We start from the raw sequence: 19,657 nt of genomic DNA on the forward strand, positions 1-19,657 counted from the left end.
GAAAAAATGGCGTTCTGCTTTCTGGTGATGTCTGCTTTTCAGCAGTAGCCTGGAACCTAACCTGCCATGTAAGTGGGGTCCTACTGTATGTAATAATGCACTAAATATACAGAAAAGGATGCTGATAAACTCCATGTCTGCCATACCTGATAACAATGTTCATCCTTGAGAGTCCAGCCATAGGCACAAAAGTCACTAGGAGCGAGGGTGGTTGGCACAGGTGGGGTAGTGTACCCACTCCGATCATACTCACCTGCAGGAGAAACTTATCATATAACAGGGTATGGGGAGTGGATGAGGTAGTGCAGTGTATGCATGCTTGTGTGTGTGTGGTTGTGTGTGTGTACTTGTAGGTAATGTCACTGACCCCATGATCAATAGCATGATATGGAAATAAATGGTAAAAAATGCCGACACAATGGAAATATAAACACACATGCAGTTTAATGTGATCCTTTATTGACAACGTTTCGCCCACACGGTGGGCTTTTTCAAGTCACAAACACTTGGGGTGGAAGGTACGCGAGTGTTTATAGTCAGGTTCAGAATGTTGAGGTCAGGTGGAGAATGCTGCATCTGATGATCTACCGAGTGGGGTTATAGAGTCTAAAATCTTGGGTAGCTTGGAAGGGAGATTGGATAAGTTTGTGAGCAGACCTTCTGCAGTGTTCTTCCTTTCCTATATTCTTATGTGGGATAGCGATGAAGGAGTTTCTTGGCAAGTGGTTCAGCTATGTTATAGAAGCCATTGTTCTGGTTGAAATTGTTGGTTAGAGAGATAAGTGATGATTCCAGGATTCTTCGGTATTGAGTGTTGTCTTCTGTGGTGATAAGTTCTTGAGTTTCTGTAGTTAATTAAATGGTTGTGTGAATTGCGGTGTTGTACACAGGCATTCCTTGTTTCGCCAGACCTGCTTGCGTACTGGTGTTCTGAAATACGTGTTTGGAGGTTTCTTGATGTTTCACCCATGTATAATTTGCTGCAGTCATTACAAAGGAATATGTATACCCCTGCAGAGGATGGAAGCTTGTCCTGTCTGTTACTGGTAATGTTCTTGATGGTTGTGGTTGTGGAGGTAGATACTTGGAATGAGGTATTGGAAAAGATGTTGGAAACATATTTGGCAATGGAGTTGGTGGGGAGGACTATGTATCTTTTCGGTAGTGTCTTCTCTGGGTGTGTTGAAGATGTTTAATGCCCGCCGTCTGCAGTCTCTGATGAAGTGACGAGGATAGTGGAGTTTAGAAAACACTTGTTCAATTATAGTGCATTCTTCCTCAAGGAACTCATTGCTGCAGATTCTGAGTGTGCGCAGGAAGAAGCCTATAATTTCACCACGTTTAGTTTTGGTGTCGTGGTGAGAGTAGAAGTGGAGAAGATCGTTTTGGTTGGTGGGTTTTCGATAGACTTTAAAACGAAGTTCATGGTCAGCTTTGCAGAGAAGAACATCAAGGAAAGGAAGAGTGTTGTCGACTTCTTCTTCAAGTGTGAACTGGATTGAGGGCTCGACCTGGTTGAGCTTGTCTTGGAGAGCTTGAACGTTGAAGCGTCTGGGAGTTATGAGGAGAATGTCGTCAACATAACGGAGCCAGGTGACAGTCGAAGGAATAATGGTGGAGAAACGTTCGGCTTCCAGATGTTCCATGTATAAGTTCGCCAGGACAGCACTGAGTGGCAAACCCATGGGTAGTCCAAAAGTCTGCTAAAAGAGGTGATTTTCGAAAGAGAAACACGTAAAGCCAACACACAGTTCAACAAGGTCGATGAAATCGCTGGCTTGAATAGGAAGATCATGTGAATCGTCAATTTTCCTGCACAGGAGATCGATGGCTTGTGTAGTAGGTACTTTGGTGAATAGGGAAGTTACGTCAAGGCTGGAAAGTTTCTTGTTCCTGATGTTGATGTTGTGAATGCGATTGAGAAGATCACCCGAGTGTTTGAGATGTGCTGGACTGATAGTGCCCAAGAGTTTAGAGAGGTGTTTTGCGAGAATTCCTGAACCTGACTATAAATACTCGCGTACCTTCCACCCCAGGTAGATCTGTGACTTGAAAAAGCCCACTGTGTGGGCGAAACGTTGTCAATAAAGGATCACATTAAACTGCATATGTGTTTATATTTCCAACAGCATGATATACCTTGCATGACATATGAATATGACTATACAGTGGAACTTCGGCTTACGAATTTAATCCGATCCACGACCTTGTTCATATCCCAATTTGTTCGTATGCTGAGTCAATTTTCCTCATTTAAATTAACTGAAATGGCATTAATCCATTCCTGTTTTGTGAAGCCCTATGATTTGAGTTAATATCAACTCTACAGTTTATTTATATATCACAATTCATCTAATTTCACCATCACTCAAGGAATGCACAACAGATGCATAATTGTCAATGTTCAGCATTTCCTCGATGTCAGTTTCCTGTAATTCCATTAGCACATAGTCAAGATGAATAAATAGAATTGTCAATGCTTATTGCTTGGGTACGTTTATTCTGTTAGTGGGTTAGATATTTGAAAGACCTGCCTAGTATGGGCCAACAGGCCTACTGCAGTGTCCATCCTTTATGTTGATGAGTGGAACAATCTGCACAGTATAGTTATTGAGGCTAAAACCTTGGGTAGTTTCAAATTTGTGTTGGATAAATGCATGAGTGAGAAGGGTTGGATTTGAGTGGGACTTGCACCTGAGCTTTTTCTTGGGTAGCATTTGTTCTGTTAGTGGGTTGGATTTGAGAAGGACCTGCCTAGTATGGGCCAGCAGGCCTGTTGCAGTGTTCCTCCTTTCTTATGTTCTTATGTTGTGTTGGATAAATACTTAACTCAGTGGTGACCTGTACTTAACTCTGTGAAGAAGTGTCTTGTGTGCTCTCCGTGGACTGAACCAAGATGCCCTCCATTGAGCAACTTTACCAGCAGCTTAAGGAAGAATTGAGAGTAGCGAAGATGGAGATACGGCGATTGACTGAGGAAAACAAGAGAATTCATAGTAGTCCTCCTATTTTGAGTCCTCAGGTCAAGAAGCGAATGTGGTGAGTGGCTGGACAGCATGGAACGAAGTTGACGATCAAGAAGAATGAAAAGACAGAAACGATGAAGAAGAAAGAGACTGCTGTGGAAACATCTGATGCATTCTCTGTGCTACCCGACGAATGTGAGTCGACTACTGGGAACTTCACGACGAACGACAACGAGGAAGGTAAGAATATTGTTGTTATTGGGGATAGCCAGGTTAGATACATGGATAGAGCATTGTGCTTGAAGGACAGGAGTACGAGACAGAGGGTTTGCTTTCCTGGGGCTGGGATGGAGGATATTGTTAGCCGGCTTGACAACATCATGAACGGTAATGGGATCAATCCTATTATTTGCCTCAGTGCTGGAGGCAATGCTGTAGGGAAGCGTAGAAGTGAGGATTTGGTTAGAAAGTTCAGGACAGCGATAGACATAATTAGGAAGAAGGGGGGGGGGTGCCCTGTTATATGTAGCATTTTGCCAAGAAGAGGTGTTGGTAATGAATGGTTATCCAGAGCAATTGGTATTAATTGTTGGCTGGATAAACACTGTAAGGATAATGCAGTACCATTCATTGACAACTGGGACAACTTCTATGGCCAAAATGACATGTATGCCAGAGATGGGGTTCACTTACCCAGGGCAGGTGTGGGTTTTTTTGCTAGCTCAGTTGAGGGAGTTGTTAGGACTTTAAACTAGGATTAGTTAGAGGTATGGGTTTAGAAATGATAAATAATGAGTATGGATATATTGACTTATGCTCTGATATTAAGAATCTTAATAGTAACTGTCATGGAGTAACTCTGGGTAATGATAATTTCAGAAATTGTGTAAAAACAAAGATGAATAGGAAAAATGTGCAGAAGAAAAAACATATGATGGTATTTTATGCTAACAGTCGAAGTGCAAGAAATAAAATTAATGAATTACGTTTGGTAGCATGTGTTGGGAACTTTGATAACATTGCATTAACTGAAACGTGGTATGATTTAAAGAGTCGGGATATGATTGCTGAGTGTAATATTCAGGGATTTAAGTTGTTCCATGTGGATAGATGTAATGGGAAAGGGGGAGGAGTTGCATTATATGTTCGAGAAAATATTAATTGTTGCATAAAAATAGGTATAAAAATAGATGGAACAGTAACAGAATCTGTTTGGGTAGAGTTTGTAGAGGGTCAAGAAAAACTAATTCTAGGTGTAATATACCGACCTCCAGGCTTGGATCACGATAGAGGGAGACTTCTTCAGGACGAAATTGTTAGGGCTTCTAGAAACAATAACATAGTCATAGTAGGGGACTTTAACTTTAGTCAAATTGACTGGAATTCTTTGACAGGTAATCTAGAGTCCAGTGACTTTATGGAAACAGTTCAGGACTGTTTTCTGAAGCAGTGCATAACAGAGCCTACCAGGGGTAATAATTTGCTAGACCTAGTCTTGTCAAATAAGGAAACACTCGTGAATAATCTGGAGGTCATTGAAGAGCTTGGTGCAAGAGATCACAAATCCATCACTTTTAGCATTAACTGGGAATGCAAGAATAATGATAATACAGTAAAAATCCCTGATTTCCGTTCTGCCGACTATAATGGACTTAGGGAACACCTGTCTAATCTTGATTGGGGTTATCTAGCTAATGATTTTATTGATGATGGTCATACTTACGATTATGAAGGGATCTGCTTTTATGATTTTTTTCTTAATAATGTACACCATGCCCAGAGTATATACATTCCCCAGAGAGATATTAGGTCTAATAATTTTTTTTTTTTTTTTCAACAAGTCGGCCGTCTCCCACTGAGGAAGGGTGACCCAAAAAAAGAAAAAAAATCCCCAAAAAGAAAATACTTTCATCATCGTTCAACACTTTCACCACACTCACACATTATCACTGTTTTTGCAGAGGTGCCCAGAATACAACAGTTTAGAAGCATACACATATAAAGATACACAACATATCCCTCCAAACTGCCAATATCCCAAACCCCTCCTTTAAAGTGCAGGCATTGTACTTCCCATTTCCAGGACTTAAGTCCGACTATATGAAAATAACCGGTTTCCCTGAATCCCTTCACTAAATATTACCCTGCTCACACTCCAACAGATCGTCAAGTCCCAAGTACCATTCGTCTCCATTCACTCCTATCTAACACGCTCATGCACGCTTGCTGGAAGTCCAAGCCCCTTGCCCACAAAACCTCCTTTACCCCCTCTCTCCAACCCTTTCAAGGATGACCCCTACCCTGCCTTCCTTCCCCTATAGATTTATATGCTTTCCATGTCATTCTACTTTGATCCATTCTCTCTAAATGACCAAACCACCTCAACAACCCCTCTTCTGCTCTCTGACTAATACTTTTATTAACTCCACACCTTTTCCTAATTTCCACACTTATTTTGCTTCAGTTTGTCTATCTGTTTAATAACCATATCTCTCGTGACAGAAATATTAGTTAATTTAAATTTATCAGGAACCAAATAATTGTTAATTACTGGAATCTCATTTACATCTTCCTGTGTAAAAACTGACAAAAAATAGTCATTAAATAAGGAACACATTTCCAGTTCGTTGTCTGTCAGCCGTCCATTCCCAATTTTCAGAGGTCCTACTTTTTCCTTCACCTTCGTCCTATACACTTGAAAGAACCCCTTTGGATTAGTCTTTGATTCATTAGCAACTCTAATTTCATAGTCACGTTTAGCCTTTCTAATCGCCCTTTTTACTTCTCTTTTAAGCTGGACATATTGGTCAGTAAGGTTAACCTCTCCTCTTCTGATGCGCCTATAAATTCCCCTTTTCTCCCCTAATAGATGCTTTAGCCTCCTGTTAATCCATTTGGGACCGTTATTATTAGATCTAATTTCTCTCTGGGGAATGTATATACTATGAGCACGTTGCACATTATTAAGAAAAAAATCATAAATGCAGATCCCTTCATAATCATGAGTATGATCATCGTCAATAAGATCATAAGCTAGATAACCCCAATCGAGATTTTACAGATGTTCCCTAAGTCCAGTGTAATCGGCAAAACGAAAATCTGGGATTTTTACCGTATTATCACTATTCTTGCATTCCCAGTTAATGCTGAAAGTGATGGATTTGTGATCACTTGCGCCAAGCTCTTCAGTGACCTCCAGATTATTTACGAGTGTTTCCTTATTTGACAAGATTAGGTCTAGCAAATTATTACCCCTCGTAGGCTCTGTTACACACCGCTTCAGAAAACAGTCCGGAACTGTTTCCGTAAAGTCACTGGATTCTAGATTGCCTGTCAAAGAATTCCAGCCAATTTGACTAAAGTTAAAATCCCCTACTATCACTATGTTATTGTGTCTAGAAGCCCTAACAATTTCATCCCAAAGAAGTCTCCCTCTATCGCGATCCAAGCCTGGAGGTCGGTAGATTACACCTAGAATTAGTTTTTCTTGACCCTCTACAAACTCTACCCAGAAAGATTCTGTTACTGTTCCATCTATTTTTATACCTGTTTTTATGCAACAGTTAATATTTTCTTGAACATATAATGCAACTCCTCCCCCCTTCCTATCACATCTATCCACATGGAAGAGCTTAAACCGTTGAATATTACACTCAGCAATCATATCCCGACTCTTTAAATCATACCAGGTTTCAGTTAATGCAATGACATCAAAGTTCCCAGCACATGCTACCAAACGTAGTTCATTAATTTTATTTCTTGCACTTCGACTGTTAGCATAAAATACCATCATATGTTTTTTCTTCTGCACATTTTTCCTATTCATCTTTGTTTTTACACAATTTCTGAAATTATCATTACCCAGAGTTACTCCATGACAGTTACTATTAAGATTCTTAATATCAGAGCATAAGTCAATATATCCATACTCATTATTTATCATTTCTAAACCCATACCTCTAACTAATCCTAGTTTAAAGTCCTTACAACCCCCTCAACTGAGCAAGAAAGAAAACCCACACCTGCCCTGGATAAGTGAACCCCATCCCTGGCATACATGTCATTTCGGCCATAGAAGTTGTCCTAGTTGTCAATGAATGGTACTGCATTATCCTTGCAGTGTTTATCCAGCCAACAATTAATACCAATTGCTCTCGACAACCATTCATTTCCAACACCCCTTCTTGGCAAAATGCCACATATAACAGGGCACCCACCCTTCTTCCTAATTATGTCTATTGCTGTCCTGAACCTTTTAACTAAATCCTCACTTCTACGCTTGCCTACATCATTGCCTCCAGCACTGAGGCAGATAATGGGATGTATCCTATTACCGTTCATGATGTTGTCAAGCCGGCTAACAATATCCTCCATCCTAGCCCCAGGAAAGCAAACCCTCTGTCTCCTACTCCTGTCTCTCAAGCAGAATGCCCTATCCATGTATCTAACCTGGCTATCCCCAACAACAACAATATTCTTACCTTTCTCGGTGTCATTCATCGTGACATTTCCAGTAGTTGACTCACATTCATCAGGTAGCACAGAGAATGCATTAGATGTTTCCACAGCAGTCTCTTTCTTCTTCATTGTTTCTACCTTTCCATTCGTCTTCTTGATCTTCAGCTTCGTCCCATGCTGTCCAGCCACTGACCACGTTCCCTTCTTGATCTGAGGACTTAAAACAGGAGGGCTACTACGAATCCTCTTGTTTTCCTCAGTCAATCGCTGTATCTCCATCTTCGCTACCCTCAGTTCTTCCTTAAGCTGCTGGTAAAGTTGCTCGATGGAGGGAATCTTGGTTCAGTCCATGGAGAGTACACAAGACACTTCTTCACAGAGTTAAGTACAGGTCACCACTGAGTTAAGTACAGTTAAGTACAGGGTTGGATGTGAGTGGGACCTGCACATGAGTAAATAGAATTAGCAAAGCTTATTGCTTTGGTAGAATTGAAAACTGAGTTGGGCAAATATTCTGTTAGTGGGATGGATTGTGAAGGACCTGCCTAGTATGGGCCAACAGGCCTTCTGCAGTGTATTATTATTAGTACAGATGAATTATAATAATAATAATAATAATAATAATAATAATAATAATAATTATTGTTAATTTAGGGAAGTGGAGCACAGATCCAATTCCCTTGATCAAGAGCCCCTCACCAAGGAATCTCCCTTGAGGGTGAAGTTCGCAACCCGAAATTTCGTTCATATCCAGAAGCAAAAAATCGTTCGAGTGACTGTTCGTATCCTGAAAAATTCGCATGGTGGGGCATTCATAAGCCAAGGTTCCACTGTAGTTATAATTCTAAGCACAAGACATAATTCTAAGATAGACTGGGTAAATTAAATTATTTGATTTTGCATCATTACATTAGCATAAAGCCCATGATTCATGACATGATAAACCATGCATGATACATGAGTATGACTAAACCTGACAAATTGGTCTGAAAAAATTAAAACCACTATTAACAAAGATTTAAACCGCTATTAACCCCTTAACTGTCCAAACGTAGATCTACATTTTCTCGTCCATTGCTCTGAGTATTTTAAAAAAAAAAAAAAAAAATTAAATAAGAGGGCATTTTTCTACATGTAATAGGATTGTAGATGAATGGTTCAGAGAACTGACAAGTTGATAAATTAGACACATGTACAACATTTGGGTATCTTTAAAGATACCCAAATGTTGCACATGTGTCTAATTTATCAACATGTAACAGGATAAAAAAAAAATTAGGGTCAGTGCTTACCAAGATATAAGACCGCAAAGTTGGCACCGGATGCGGCTTTCACAGAGACCCACATAAAGGATCACTTGGACAACAAAATATGGATCCCAGGTTACAACCTATACAGATGCAACAGAGTGAACAGGCATAAGGGGGGGGGGGTCGGCCTGTATATCGCAGAGTCACTTATTTGCACAGAAATGCTTCATGCCTCAAATGATGTAGTGGAAGTTTTAGCAGTAAAGATCGAGAACCAAAACTTAGTCATTGTGGTAGTCTACAAGCCTCTGGATGCAACGTCCCAACAATTCCAGGAACACCTGTTGAAAATTGACCACTGTCTGGAAAATATTTCAGCTCCTGCCTCCAACATCTTGCTCCTGGGATATTTCAACTTGAGGCACCTAAAATGGAGGAATATAGCAAATAATGCTGTTGCAGTGATAACACCAGGAGGCAGCTCTGACGAGAACTCACACACACACGAGCTGTTAAATCTCTGCACAAAATTCAACTTAAACCAGCAATTAATAGAGCCTACTAAACTGGAGAATACACTAGACCTCATCTTCACTAACAATGATGATCTGATACGAAATGTCACCATGTCAAAAACAACATACTCAGATCACAACATAATCGAGGTTCAGACATGTATGCGCGGAGCCCCAGACTGACAAAATGAGATCAATCACGAGGGAGCCTTCACCAAATTCAACTTCAATAACAAGAACATAAAGTGGGACCAAGTAAACCAAGTCCTAAATGATATAAGCTGGGAAGATAGACTAAGCAACACAGACCCCAACTTATGCCTAGAACAGATTAACTCTGTGGCACTCGATGTATGCTCAAGGCTTATTCCTTAAAGAAAAAGGAGGAGTAGATGCAAAATAGAAAGAGACAGGCACTCCCTTTACAGGTGATGGAAAAGAATAACAGAGCGACTAAAAGAGGCCAATATATTTGAAATGCGGGGTGTCACTAGCATGTTAAGAGACAATACAATAAGTGTCAGGGGCCCGAGACTGTTCAACTGCCTCCCAGCATACATAAGGGGGATTACCAATAGACCCCTGGCTGTCTTCAAGCAGGCGCTGGACAAGCACCTAAAGTCGGTACCTGACCAGCCGGGCTGTGACTCGTACATTGGATTGCGTGCAGCCAGCAGTAACAGCCTGGTTGATAAGGCTCTCATCCACCAGGAGGCCTGGTCACAGACCGGGCCGCGGGGGCGTTGACCCCTGGAACTCTCTCCAGGTAAACTCCAGACACTGGTCAGAGAAATAGCAAACACTGAACTAAAGCTAATGGAATCTTATAGGAGTCAGGAATCGCGGGAAGAACTAAAAGCCATAAATGAAATCGAAAGAAACCCAAAGTACAGTGGACCCCTGGTTAACGATATTTTTTCACTTCAGAAGTATGTTCAGGTGCCAGTACTGACCGAATTTTTTCCCATAAGAAATATTGTGAAGTAGATTAGTCCATTTCAGACCCCCAAACATACACGTACAAACGCACTTACATAAATACACTTACATAATTGGTCGCATTCGGAGGTGATCGTTATGCGGGGGTCCACTGTATTTCTTTTATGCCAAATCAAGGTCGAGAACAACATCCAGTATTGGGCCCCTACTTAAACAAGATGGGTTCTACACAGATGACAGCAAGGAAATGAGTGAGCTACTCAAGTCCCAATATGACTCAGTTTCTAGCAAGCCGCTAACCAGACTGCGAGTCGAAGATCTAAATGAATTTTTTATGAAAGAGTCACAGAATTTGGTAAACACAAGCCTATCTGATGTTATCCTGATGCCAAATGACCTCGAACAGGCGATAAATGACATGCCCATGCACTCTGCCCCAGGGCCAGACTCGTGGAACTCCGTGTTCATCAAGAACTGCAAGAAGCCCCTATCACGTGCTTTTACCATCCTATGGAGAAGGAGCATGGACACCGGGGTCATCCCACAGTCGCTAAAAACAAAAGATATAGCCCCACTCCACAAAGGGGGCAGTAAAGCAATAGCAAAGAACTATAGACCGATAGCACTAATATCCCATATAAAAATCTTTGAAAGGGTTCTAAGAAGCAAGATCGCCACCCATCTAGGTACCCATCAATTACATAACCCAGGGCAACATGGGTTTAGAACAGGTTGCTCCTGTCTGTCCCAACTACTGGATCACTTTGACAAGGTCCTAGTTGCACTGGAAGACCAAAAGAATGCAGACGTAATTTATACAGACTTTGCAAAAGCCTTCGACAAGTGTGACCATGGCATAATAGAGCACAAAATGTGTGCTAAAGGAATAACAGGAAAAGTTGGTAGATAAATCTATAATTTCCTCACAAACAGAACACAAAGAGTAGTAGTCAACAGAGTAAAGTCTGAGGCAGCTACAGTGAAAAGCTCTGCTCCACAAGGCACAGTACTCACTCCCATCTTGTTTCTCATCCTCATATCTGACATAGACAAGGATGTCAGCCACAGCACTGTGTCTTCCTTTGCAGATGACACCCGAATCTACATGACAGTGTCTTCCATTGCAGACACTGCAAGGCTCCAGGCAGACATCAACCAAATCTTTCAATGGGCTGAAGAAAACAATATGAAGTTCAACGATGAGAAATTTCAATTACTCCGATATGGTAAACACGAGGAAATTAAAACTTCATCAGAGTACAAAACAAATTCCGGCCACAAAAGAGAGCGAAAAACCAACGTCAAAGACCTGGGAGTGATCATGTCGGAGGATCTCACCTTCAAGGACCATAACATTGTATCAATCGCATCTGCTAGAAAAATGACAGGATGGATAATGAGAACCTTCAAAACTAGGGATGCCAAGCCCATGATGACACTCTTCAGGTCCCTTGTTCTATCTAGGCTGGAATATTGCTGCACACTAACAGCACATTTCAAGGCAGGTGAAATTGCTGACCTAGAAAATGTACAGAGAACCTTCATGGCACTCATAACGGAGATAAAACACCTCAATTACTGGGAGGGCTTAAAGTTCCTGAACCTGTACTCCCTGGAATGCAGGCAGGAGAGATGCATGATTATATACACCTGGAAAATCCTAGAGGGACTAGTACCGAACTTGCACACGAAAATCACTCACAACGAAAGCAAAAGACTCGGCTGACGATGTAACATCCCCCCAATGAAAAGCAGGGGTGTCACTAGCACGTTAAGAGACAATACAATAAGTGTTAGGGGCCCGAGACTGTTCAACTGCCTCCCCGCATACATAAGGGGGATTACCAATAGACCCCTGGCTGTCTTCAAGCAGGCACTGGACAAGCACATAAAGTCGGTACCTGACCAGCCGGGCTGTGGCTCGTACGTTGCATAGCATGCAGCCAGCAGCAACAACCTGGTTTATCAGGCTCTGATCCACCATGAGGTCTGGTCACAGACCGGGCCCCGGGGGTGTTGAACCCCGAAACTCTCTCCAGGTAAACTCTAGGACGGCAACATGGAGTCCAGCAGCTTGCATAAATGTTGCCAATATACCTTTTTCATTTTCTTTTCTTTTTTTTAATTTATATAATTTTTATGTTATAAGTCAATGCGGTAGGCTCGAACCAATGAGTGTCGACAAGAGAAATGAAAGCGAATGTACGGTGGACCCTCGAGTAAAGGCTGCATCGGCTAACAGCTCTCTTTAACGTCAAAATATTGGTTCGGCCAATGCCAGAAAACTTGGCTAAGGGCTTTCATCCCGAACATGTCCACGCGGCCTGAGCGGGTCTGGCCACTCCAAGACTCTGTACAGTATATAGCCAGTGTGCCATTGTTTACAAGCTGTTGCGGTCGATTCCATGCTTACATGCGTTACATTTTGTATTATTCCATTGTTTTTAGTGCTTGTAACTGCTAAATAAGCCACCATGGGCCCCAAGAAAGCTTCTAGTGCCAACCTTTTGGTAAAGGATGTGAGAAACACCATAGAATTCAAGAAAAAGTTGGTAGAAAAATACGGAAGTGGTGGTGGTAAAGGGTGGTAGTGATGGTGGTAGAGGGTGGCTGTGATGGTGGTAGTGGTTGTGATGGTGGTAGAGGGTGGTAATGGATGTGATGCTGGTAGAGGGTGGCAGTGATGGTGGTAGAGGGTGGTAGTGATGGTGGTAGAGGGTGGTAGTGATGTGATGGTGGTAGAGGGTGGTAATGGATGTAATAGTGGTAGAAGGTGGTAGTGATGGTGGTAGAAGGTGGTAGTGATGGTGGTAGAGGGTGGTAGTGATGGTGGTAGAGGGTGGTAGTGATGGTGGTAGAGGGTGGCTGTGATGGTGGTAGTGGTTGTGATGGTAGTAGAGGGTGGTAATGGATGTGATGCTGGCAGAGGGTGGCAGTGATGGTGGTAGAGGGTGGCAGTGATGGTGGTAGAGAGTGGTAGTGATGGTGGTAGAGGGTGATAGTGATGGTGGTAGAAGGTGGTAGTGATGGTGGTAGAGGGTGGTAGTGATGTGATGGTGGTAGAGGGTGGTAGTGGATGTAATAGTGGTAGAAGGTGGTAGTGGATGTGATGATGGTAGAGGGTGGTAGTGATGGTGGTAGAGGGTGGTAGTGATGGTGGTAGAAGGTGGTAGTGATGGTGGTAGAGGGTGGTAGTGATGGTGGTAAAAGGTGGTAGTGATGGTGGTAGAGGGTGGTAGTGGATGTGATGGTGGTAGAGGGTGGTAGTGGGTGTGATGGTGGTAGAGGGTGGGTGTGATGGTGGTAGAGGGTAGTAGTGATGGTGGTAGAGGGTGGTTGTGGATGTGGTGGAAGAGGGTGGTAGTGATGGTTGTAGAGGGTGGTAGTGGATGTGATGGTGGTAGAGGATGTGATGGTGGTAGAGGGTGGTAGTGGATGTGATAGTGGTAAAGGGTGGTAGTGATGGTGGTAGTAGTTGTGATGATAGTAGAGCATGGTAGTGGATGCAATGGTGGTAGAGGGTAGTAGTGAGAGTGTTAGAGGGTGGTAGTGACTGTGATAGTGGTTGTGATGGTGGTAGTGGATGTGATGGTGGTAGAGGGTGGTAGTGATGGTGGTAGAGGGTGGTAGTAATGGTGGTAAAGGGTGGTAGTGGATGTGATGGTGGTAGAGGGTGGTAGTGATGGTGGTAAAGGGTGGTAGTGATGGTGGTAGAGGGAGGTAGTGAATGTGATGGATGTAGAGTGGTAGTGATGGTGGTAGAGGGTGGTAGTGATGGTGGTAGAGGGTGGCAGTGGATGTGATGGTGGTAGAGGGTGGTAGTGGATGTGATAATGGTAGAAAGTGGTAGTAGATGTGATGATTGTAGAGGGTGGTAGTGATGGTGGTGGATGGTGGCAGTGGATGTGATGGTGGTAGAGGGTGGTAGTGATGGTGGTAGAGGATGTGATGGTGGTAGAGGGTGATAGTAGATGTGATGGTGGTAGTGGATGTGATAGTGGTAGAAAGTGGTAGTGGATGTGATGATGGGAGAGGGTGGTAGTGATGGTGGTGGAGGGTGGCAGTTGATGTGATGGTGGTAGAGGGTGGTAGTGACGGTGGTAGAAGGTGGTAGTGATGGTGGTAGAGGGTGGTAGTGATAGTGGTAGAGGGTGGTAGTGGATGTGATAGTGGTAGAGGGTGGTAATGATGGTGGTAGAGGATGGTAGTGGTTGTGATGGTGGTAGAGGGGTGGTAGTGATGGTGGTAGAGGGTGGTAGTGGATGTGATGGTGGTAGAGGGTGGTAGTGGATGTAATAGTGGTAGAAGGTGGTAGTGGATGTGATGATGGTAGAGGGAGGTAGTGATGGTGGTAGAGGGTAGTAATGGATGTGATGCTGGTAGAAGGTGGCAGTGATGGTGGTAGAGGGTGGTAGTGATGGTGGTAGAGGGTGGTAGTGATGGTGGAAGAAGGTGGTAGTGATGGTGGTAAAGGGTGCTAGTGGATGTGATGGTGGTAGAGGGTGGTAGTGGATGTGATGGTGGTAGAGGGTGGTAGTGATGGTGGTAGAGGGTGGTAGTGGATGTGGTGGAAGAGGGTGGTAGTGATGGTTGTAGAGGGTGGTAGTGGATGTGATGGTGGTAGCGATGGTGGAAGAGGATGTGATGGTGGTAAAGGGTGGTAGTGATGGTGGTAGTAGTTGTGGTGATGGTAGAGGGTGGAAGTGGATGCAATGGTGGTAGAGGGTAGTAGTGAGAGTGTTAGAAGGTGGTAGTGATTGTGGTAGTGATTGTGATGGTGGTAATGGATGTGATGGTGGTAGAGGGTGGTAGTGATGGTGGTAGAAGGTGGTAGTGATGGTGGTAGAGGGTGGTAGTGGATGTGATGGTGGTAGATAGTGGTAGTGATGGTGGTAAAGGGTGGTAGAGGGTGGTAGTGAATGTGATGGTGGTAGAGAGTGGTAGTGATGGTGGTAGAGGGTGGTAGTGATGGTGGTAGAGGGTGGTAGTGATGGTGGTAGAGGGTGGTGGTAGAGGGTGGCAGCAGATGTGATGGTGGTAGAGGTGTGGTATGATGGTGGTAGAGGGTGGCAGTGGATGTGATGGTGGTAGTGGATGTGATAGTAGTAGAAGGTGGTAGTAGATGTGATGATTGTAGAGGGTGGTAGTGATGGTGGTGGAGGGTGGCAGTGGATGTGATGGTGGTAGAGGGTGGTAGTGATGGTGGTAGAGGATGTGATGGTGGTAGAGGGTGATAGCGGATGTGATGGTGGTAGAGGGTGGTAGTGGATGTGATGATGGTAGAGGGTGGTAGTGATGGTGGTGGAGGGTGGCAGTTGATGTGATGGTGGTAGAGGGTGGTAGTGATGGTGGTAGAGAGTGGTAGTGGATGTGATGGTGGTAGAGGGTGGTAATGATGGTGGTAGAGGATGGTAGTGATGGTGGTAGTGGTTGTGATGGTGGTAGAGGGTGGTAGTGGATATGATAGTGGTAGAGGGTGGTAGTGGATATGATGGTGGTAGAGGATGGTATTGGATATGATGGTAGTAGAGGGTGGTAGTGATGGTGGTGGTGGTTGTGATGGTGGTAGAGGGTGGTAGTGATGGTGGTAGAGGGTGGTAGTGATGGTGGTAGAGGGTGGTAGTGATGGTGGTAGAGGGTGGTAGTGATGGTGGTAGTGGTTGTGATGGTAGTGATGGTGGTAGTGGTTGTGATGGTGGTAGAGGGTGGTCCAGTGACTCTCCAGCTGGTCATAGTGGCATTAAAAAACAAAGAATGGAGGTAACCCCAGAAAAGGACTTGGTACCTCAAGTATTTATGGAAGGGAATTCCCTTTCCATCACTCATCCACAAGTCCACAATAAAGGTAAGTGTCATTTCAGTATTGTTTATTGTGCATGTATCATTGTTTTCTGTGTAGGGAAATGTATATTTCATGTAAAAAAAATTATTTTGTTGAATACTTTTGGGTGTCTGGAACGGATTACAGTGGAACCTCAAATATCGAACTGCTCCCAACTCAACCAATTCTGTAAAGTGTATTTTTGTAAGTGCTTTTATAAATGTATTTTTGCCATCTACATGTAAACCACACAATAACCAAATTCTGTAAACTCAGCATTGTAATCCTTATAGAGAATAAACTTTGAATTGAATTGAATTGAACTGAATTGAATCTTTGCAACAAGTTCAGTGACAGAACCATGTTCTAGTGCCATTAAAAGACAAAGAAGGGAAGTAACCCCAGAGAGGGATTGGCTACCTGAAGTGTTTATGGATGGGGATTCCCCTTCCAAACAGTAAGCCCTCCCTCACTCTTCCTCCCTATCTTCCAGATGCCATCAACAATCTTTAATAAAGGTAAGTAAAAATGTTATTTTATATGTTTATTTAAATTTTTATTTATCAATTACTAACTGTACTATGTATGTATTTGTGTATATGTAAAACTATAATGCAATCTCTATAAAATGTATTTTGTGAATATATTTGGGTTTCTGACACGAATTAATTGTACAGTGGTCCCTCGTTTTTCGTAATTAATCCGTTCCTGGAGGAGCTACTACAAACGAAATTTACGATTTGCGAATCAATTTTCCCCATAAGAAATAATGCAAATACAATTAATCCGTTCCTGACACCCAGAAGTATTAAAACAAAAAAAAATTTTACATGAAATATACATATAGTACATAAACAATACAATGGGAAATGATGAATGAAACATTAACAGTGTAACACTTACCTTTATTGGAGATTCTTCTTAGTGTATGGGAGACTGGAGGAGGAGAGAGCTTGGATTGTTTACAGTTTGGAAGGGGAATCCCCTTCCAGCAACACCTCAGGTACCATTTGCTTTTCTGGGGTTGCTTCTCTTCTCTGTTTCTTAATGCCACTAGGACCACCTTGAGAGTCACTCTAGTCCTGTCTCGCAAAGTAACTATGGAGAGAGCTCTGTTTCTGGCGTCTCTTTAACACTTCCCTAAAATGGCCCAAGACTTTGTCACTGTACATATTTCTCACCTTCTTTACCACAGGCTTGGCACTAGGAGCTTTCTTTGGAGCCATGGTAGCTTATTTAGTAATTGCAAGCACTAAAATGAGTGGAATATTATGAATATTTCATAGGAGCACTTGAGGGGACCTTCACTCACTGGTAAACAATGCCAGACTGGCTGGGTAGGGAGGCCGCCCGGGCTCACACCGTGCGTACGCGTCCCGGACGAACTACTATTCGCGAGTCAACCTATGAAAAGCGAGTCCATGTTTATACGAAAATACCCCTATGATTGGCGAAATTTATGATTGCCGAGAACTACGAAAAGCGAGGGACCACTGTATTTCCATTATTTCTTATGGGAAATATGTCTGTCTATCATCTGTCTATCTGTCTGTCTGTCTAGCTGTCTCTGCTTATCTGTCTTTCTATCTGCTTGTTTGTCTGTCTTCCTGTCTGTCTCCAAAAGATAGCTGCTCGTGAAACAACAGGTATTACACACGATGCAGAGACGTCATATCTGATTCCTGAACAAGTGAAAATGCGTATTACTTGCCAGTCATGCTTATTATGCCTTAGATCTACAAGGACAGTATAGAACTTTGTCTGGAATTTTTGAGGTTAACCTAGGTAATTTACACTATGCATAATTGTATTTATGCATACCTGTGAGGTAGGGACAGAGACAGAGATAGACAGACAGATATAGATACAGACAGAGATAGAGACAGCCAAAGTCAATCAGCCACCCACCCACCCAGCCAGTCAACCGGCCACCCAGCCTGCCAAACACACATTACACATGTTCTTTACTTAGTGCATAGGTTACAGGATATTCTGGCAGGATGACACTACCAGTGGTATCAAAATTGGGTTATTATTGAGGTTTTTTATATTTCCTCGACCACTTGTGGCCCCATCCATTGCAAGGCCACTAAACTCAGGATTAACATCACTTTCCTCTTAAAAGGAGAAGTGTTAACATGACATAACATCAGTGAATCCCTGGTGTTTGCCACACTGTTTATTCTAGCTGGCGCTCAATTAAACTGGTCCTCCTAGCTGGCCCAGTGGCTAGCGTGTCGGTCTGGAGATTTATGACTCTCTGATCACGGGTTCTATCCCCGCCCATGGTATGGTTTACTAAATGGTCCTAGATTTTTTTAATACCGTGCATACCAAGTGTTAAGACCCATTCTATAATGACCCAACATCTCAGGCCAATTGTGCCAAATTTGGAGGCAGGAAAAATAAAACATTGATTTACGTTCGAAGCACTAGTGGTAACAATGTAGATCTGTATTTGGACAGTTAAAGGGTTTAAAAAAAGACTTAAACTACTAGGTGCTCCTTGACTTACAATGGGGTTACATTCCAATGAACCCATCATAAGTTGAAAAATCATTAGTCAAATATGAATATGATATTATAAATAAGTAAATACAAAATAACTGTCATTGAATAAGTAAATAAGCAAATAATTACTGTAAGTAACTAAATACCAGTATTGGAAAATAAAAAAATGAATGCAAGTTTACGCTATCAATAAATATCCACTACAGTACAGTACAAAAAACAAAGTTTTACAGTACATTGACTTAATTACAAAAGGATGATACAGGTACAGTACATGGACACAATTGAGTGAGTAGTAAACATAAGTTTGGGAAAATTTGGTTAAAAAAAAAAAACACTGTACGATACGTATGACATATTACTAACATGAGAAGAGATCAAAATTTAAAGTTTGATGACTACTGAATATGCATCTCTATCACACCATTGTCAAGTCAAAACACGGTAAGTCGAACCATCATAATGCAAGGAGCATCTGTATTTACAAAGGCTTAATCCACTGTTAATAAAGACTTAAGCCACTATTAACCCTTAAACGGTCCAAACAAATCGACGTTCAAATTCGTAGTGCTACAAAAGTAGATCTACTTTTTTTTACATATTTTCAAATGTAACAAAAAAAAATGCAGATAAAAGTTTTTTTACATGTTTTCAAATGTAAAACAAAATAGAAGATCTACATTTTTTTTACATACTTTCAGATGTTGAAAAAACGTATATATACGTTTGGACCATTTAAGGGTTAACAGTATCTACATGAATTTTATTTTGTATTAAGGTTAAAATTTATTTTAACTCTGCTCAAAATGCTATGCATCATATGGGCTTTCCAAAATTTGTATTCCCATTACATGCTATTTTGAGAAAGCATTATTATTATTATTATTATTGTTACATGACTTTTTCATCTGGTTAAACTTACAAAGAAAATTGTACGTGTTGTCACAACTCCTAACAATCCACAATCCAGGGTTACTCTTCTTCCCAGACGCCATCACACACAGTCCATGGCTTGCATCTATAAGCATAATAATGTATAAGAAAACTGGAGTTAAGTGAACATTTGCCTCCCCATATACAAGGAAAACAGTAAAATTTAATTATAATTCTAAGATAGGCTAAGTAAATTAAAGTGCTTTATTTTACATAGTTTTAATTAAGGGATGAATAAGATTCATGTACAACACTTGGATACTT

General features: G+C 42.0%; 1 protein-coding gene across 2 annotated transcripts in view; it reads right to left on the minus strand.

Annotated features, from left to right (window-relative positions):
- Positions 1–19,657, minus strand: part of LOC128696998 (macrophage mannose receptor 1) — a 291,694-nt gene that overhangs the window by 110,411 nt on the left and 161,626 nt on the right. For both annotated transcript variants that reach the window (XM_070095183.1, XM_070095184.1), the window contains 2 exons: positions 19,383–19,478; positions 147–253 (listed from right to left, as the gene is read on the minus strand). In XM_070095183.1, coding sequence (XP_069951284.1) covers positions 147–253; positions 19,383–19,478 — 203 coding nt within the window. The remainder of the gene's footprint in view (positions 1–146; positions 254–19,382; positions 19,479–19,657) is intronic.

The sequence above is a fragment of the Cherax quadricarinatus genome, chromosome 49 (assembly GCF_038502225.1).
Source record: "Cherax quadricarinatus isolate ZL_2023a chromosome 49, ASM3850222v1, whole genome shotgun sequence".
NCBI lineage: Eukaryota > Metazoa > Arthropoda > Malacostraca > Decapoda > Parastacidae > Cherax > Cherax quadricarinatus.